The sequence below is a fragment of the Chrysochloris asiatica genome, unplaced genomic scaffold (assembly GCF_000296735.1).
Source record: "Chrysochloris asiatica unplaced genomic scaffold, ChrAsi1.0 scaffold00372, whole genome shotgun sequence".
Classification (NCBI taxonomy): Eukaryota; Metazoa; Chordata; class Mammalia; order Afrosoricida; family Chrysochloridae; genus Chrysochloris; species Chrysochloris asiatica.
In genome coordinates, this window is record NW_006408890.1 from 1,856,036 (window position 1) to 1,861,262 (window position 5,227).

General features: G+C 47.2%; 1 protein-coding gene across 1 annotated transcript in view; it reads left to right on the forward strand.

Moving 5' to 3' along the window:
- The window catches only part of GYG2 (glycogenin 2), a 30,597-nt gene that overhangs the window by 2,973 nt on the left and 22,397 nt on the right, over positions 1 to 5,227 (forward strand). Inside the window, exon 2 of the mRNA XM_006876270.1 lies at positions 4,594 to 4,735. Within this exon, the coding sequence (XP_006876332.1) occupies positions 4,594 to 4,735 (142 nt within the window). The remainder of the gene's footprint in view (positions 1 to 4,593; positions 4,736 to 5,227) is intronic.

Sequence of the window (5,227 nt, forward strand, 5' to 3'; positions counted from 1 at the left end):
TGATTTTTCATAAGTAGATTCCACTCATGGTGCCCCATGTGTGTCAGAGTAGAACTGTGCTCCACAGGGTTCTCAGTGGATGATTTTTCATAAGTAGATCTCCAGGCATTTCTTCCGGTGCGCCTCTGGGTAGATTTTAATCTACTGGATTGCTATGACTCATCCACAGTAGGTTTGTTGTTGGGGATTCCTACCTTAGAAGGGAGTGTTGTCTGGCCAGGCAAGGGTAGAAAAGAGTGTTTTGAGAAAATGCTGGAATAGTGGGCTCCAAGAAGCAGCAGAAGAGACGGCCTCTTACAGGGAACTCGAAAACCAAGTTTCCAAAGTGGAAAACCACAAGTTTCCTCCAAAGCTGTCCTGCACAATGGGCGCCTTCAGAGACTGTCATATGTGCAGTTCCCCTTCACGGCTGTGGGTTCACCCTGGAGACTGGGTGGGGACAGCTCCAGAGAAGAAATAAATGCATCTTTCAGTGCAGAGACAGGCTGAAGGAAGAGTGGGAAAGGAATCCAAGTAAACAGGTCTCACAGCAAAACAACAATAAAGAGAAGCAGCAGCTATTGGTTCAACTCCAAGTGGAGGAGCGCCCTTGTGTGTCAGTGTGCAACTGTGCTCCGTGGAGTTTTCTGGGGCTGAATTTTTAGGTCTTTGGGTGAGCAGCCGTGTGTGTGTGTGTGTGTCTGTGTGTGTGTCTGTCTGTGTGTGTGTGTGTGTGTGTCTGTGTGTGTGTGTAACCTTCTCACCAGCAGGGGGGCAAATCTTTGACCCACTTGTTAGGAAACTCCCAGGCACCCTCACTTCCAGGATGAATTTTGTATCCCGAGAACGTCTGCTAACTTAATCCAACATGAAGTTCAACTTGGTGCGCTTACACATGATAGAATTTCTTGCCTTTTGTGCTGGAGACTGGGGTTCGATTCCTGGCCAGTGTACCTCATGCCCCAGCCACCATCCATCTGTTTGTGGAGGCTTGTGATACGCTGACAGAATAAGACTAGGAAGAAACTCCTGGCTGTCTACATCTGAAAATCAGTCAATGGAAACATTAGGGAGCACATACAATATTGTGTTCTACACTTATTTTCCAATCTGTGTCTCTCCATAGATGCGTAGATAGATAGATGGTTCTGGTGTGGTGTTGCGGACTAATGCGCTGGACTGCAAAGTCAGTTTGAAACGGAAGATCAGTGGTTCAAGGTCACCAACCACTCCTAAGAAACCTTATACCGGGTCACTATGGGTTGGAACTCAATGACACTTAACAAAAATAACAATGTATATGAATATGCACTGATCTTGTTAGGAACCATCGAGTCGTTACCGACTCATAGCGACCTGTGCACAACAGAACAAAACACTGCCCAATCCTGGGCCAACCTCACTACTGTTGCCACGCTTGAGTCCATCGATGCTGCCACTTGGCCAATCCATCTTGCTGGGGCTCTTCCTCTTTTTCTCTGACCCTCCATCTTATCAAACATGATGTCCTTCTCCAGTGACTGGTCCCTCCTGACAATATGTCAATATAACAATAAACACAAACTACTAACCTTTAAAATCCTGGAGATCCGAACCCACCATTAACAGAAGAAGGACCTGGCCATCGTTCTGTCCTAAAGACAACACCCTACAAATCCCTAGGGTTCCGTCTTGCTCTGTCATATGGGGCTGTTATGAGAGTGATCCAAAAGCAATGAATTTGATTTGGTTTTAAACACACACATGCACACAGACTGTGGAGGGCAGAAAGAATTTATGACTCAGTGGTTCTGACTGTAGCAACCCGGTACGGGGTTTCCGAGGAGTAGCTGGTGGGTTTGAACCGCCAACCTTGTGGTTAACAGTCCAGTGCTTATGCTACAACACCACACCTGGACTCCATCTTTACATAACATTTTGTAGTTTAAGTATGTCTTATATATCATTCAAGGAGCTCTGGTAGCGTTGTGGTTACAAATCGGGCTGTGAACCGCAAGGTCAGCGGTTCGAAACTACCAGCCGTTCCGCGGGAGAAAGATGAGGCTTTCTGCTCCCGTAAAGATTTACAGCCCCGGAAACCCTGTACAGGGTCGCTATGGGTCGGAACCGACTCGACGGTATTAAGAACAGCATAATTGAAATACACCTGCTATTTATATGTTTTATGTCTATATGAGAGACTTTCGGTATATAGTCAAGGGGAAGTTTCTGCAGATTTACATCTGAAGTTTTCTGGTTCGTGTTACAAACACACTGGGAATCACTTGCTACCGGTATGTTTTAGAGTGGATGTGTTGGAAAGGGGAGGTTCAGGCTTTGTAAGAAGTAGGGGTTGCGGTCAGCGGTCAGCTGGGAGTGGGCGGAAGGTGATTACATTCCGCCTGAATGTTCAGGCCCCTGGCTCCTTGCTGGGAATTCCAATTGCCTTAGATAGCTCACAGTTTGGCAAGATAATAGATTTTCAGCTTATTTTCTTTACTTTTCTCTTACTTTCTCTTCTTTTCTTTCCTCCAAGCCACTGTTAGTTGTCTTTGCCCTGACAGCTGGCTCTAGGGGGGCACAAGATACAACAGCTCAGCATCTTGGTAAAAGTTTGCTATATGAGTTTGAAACCAGGCTTAATCTTCCTGCCCAACACTGTCTGCCCCACCAGCTGGGAGATTCTGAAAGTGAGGTGCCTTGAGCTACTGAAGCGATGTATTTTTTCTCTTCTCTCACCTCCTGGATCTTGAACAGAGCATTCTCGGTTCTGACTCTCAGAGAATGTGATGAACAGATGGAGCTGGTGGGGTCTTATGAACCGAGAGCGTCTGCATTTGAATCGAGCTCCTTGGAGCCTTCTCCAGCCCTATTGGGTGAGATGTCAAGACTCCATTGTTGTTGACGTCCAGGGACGCCTTGCTCAATGGGACACAGTGCGGTCCGGTTCTGTGCTGTCTTATCTGATCCACTTTAAAGCAGACAATACTCTTTAACCATCAAGTCTAGTCCAACTCATAGGGACCCCGTATGACACCTTAGACCTGCTCCCGAGGGTTTCCAAGGCTGTAAACCTCTACGGGAGCAGACAGCCTCATCTTTCTCCTGCGAGCGGCAGCTGGGTGTCAATCCCTGACCTTTAGGTTTGCAGCTGAGCACTTTACCACTGTCCCATCAGACCTGTATAAGGTCAACACATCCACAAAATTGAAACAAAGAGTTCTAACTGTGTATGTGTGTGGAGGTCCTGGACCGGGTAGGTTAACAAGGTCCGCTGCTCACAAACAGGTTGCAGGTTTGAATAAACCCCAAGGTACCTTGGAAGAAAGACCTGGCTATTTACTTCTGAAATATCAATCACTGAAAATCTTGTGGAGAGGAGATACATGCTCACATACCTAGGGGCATGAGTGGGATCTACTTATGAAAAATCATGCACTGAGAACCCTGTGGGGCACAGTTCTACTCTGACACACACAGGGACACCATGAGTGGGATCTACTTATGAAAAATCATCGACTGAGAACCCTGTGGGCACAGTTCTACTCTGACACACACGGGGCACCATGAGTGGGATCTACTTATGAAAAATCATCCACTGAGAACCCTGTGGGCACAGTTCTACTCTGACACACACGGGGCACCATGAGTGGGATCTACTTATGAAACATCATCCACTGCGAACCCTGTGGGGCACAGTTCTACTTTGACACACACAGGGCACCATGAATGGAATCTACTTATGAAAAATCATCCACTGAGAACCCTGTGGGGCTCACCCTACTCTGTAACCATGTCGTTCAGTGTGACGTGGGATTGTGGTGTAGTGTGGGATTGTGTTGTGTAGCAGGAGGGGATTGCAGAGCACTCTGCTGCCTGTGTCAGCTCTTCCTTCGTCTCTTCCTGTGTCTTCCTCTTGTTCTGTAGTAGAGACTATAGAATAGAATTGTAATATTGCAGAACTCTGTAGTGTAGCATTGTGTTTTGTATTGTAGTATAGTGTTGTACAGGGAGCTCTGGTAGCGTAGTGGTTACGAATCGGGCTGTGAACTGCCAGGTCAGCAGTTCGAAACTACCAACGGTTCCGTGGGAGAAAGATGAGGCTTTCTGCTCCCGTAAAGATTTACAGCCTCGGAAACCCTGTACAGGGTCGCTATGGGTCAGAACCGACTCCACGGCACATAACCACCACCACCACCATAGTGTTGTACATTGGGATGTACTATAAGAATATATTGGAAATTGGATTGTAGTTTTGTAGAGCAATTTGAGTGTTTGGTAGTTTTCCTGTTGGGTTGTAGTAGGTATTGTCGCTGAGTATCGGAGTGGAGTGTAGCATTGCAGTGTTTCGCTATAGGGTGTGGTGTAGTATGGTACAGCATTCCAGCGTCCTGTGGGGTTGTGTTGCCAGGTAGCAGGAGGGACCACCGGTAGGACCATCACCCTGCCTCTGGGTAATGCTCTTCCGTGCTCACTCCTGTGCTTTAAAAAGAGAAAACGGCCAACATGTGTGTGACCAGGGAACCGTTCCTCGGCTGAGCAGCCTCGAAGGTTGAGGGTGGCTGCGGGAGAGTTAACGTCACCCCCCATGGTCCCATCCAGGTGCCTAACTTCTCTGTCTCTGTCCATCCACAGTGACTGACCAGGCCTTCGTCACACTGGCCACCAACGACATCTACTGCCAGGGGGCGCTGGTCGTGGGGCAGTCGCTAAGGAAACACCGAGCCACCAGGAGACTGGTGGTACTCGTTACTCCCCAGGTGTCTCACCTGCTCAGGTAAGACGTCAGGTATCCATCGCCAGCTGGTCTCTCCCCTAGAGAAGTTCATCTCACATGCTAGGAAGTCCCTGGGATTGTCCCGGCTGTCTGGACTGACCACCCCCAAATCAAACAGTCCAAATATCTGTCTTTCTCAAAGTCACTGGTAGCTGCAGTTTCTTTGTATTGGGCTTTTGTGTCTCTGGTAGATTCATTCCTAAGTATTTCAGCCTCTGGGTGAGGGTTAGGGTTAGGATTAGCCTCTGGGTGGCTGAAATACTTCACAATAGTAAATGGTATTATTTTCCTAAATTCCTTTTCAGAGCTGTCTTTATACATATAGAAAAATCCAGCTGCATTTTTCTTTCTTTTAAAGCTTTTATTGTGAGTAATATTTTACATGGAAGAACGTCAGTTTTGTACTCAGCCAATCGCATTTTGATTCGTTGTAATGATTACAATCCCCTCGGTGTATCATCATTCGACAGTATTTGCTTCCATTCCTTCTGG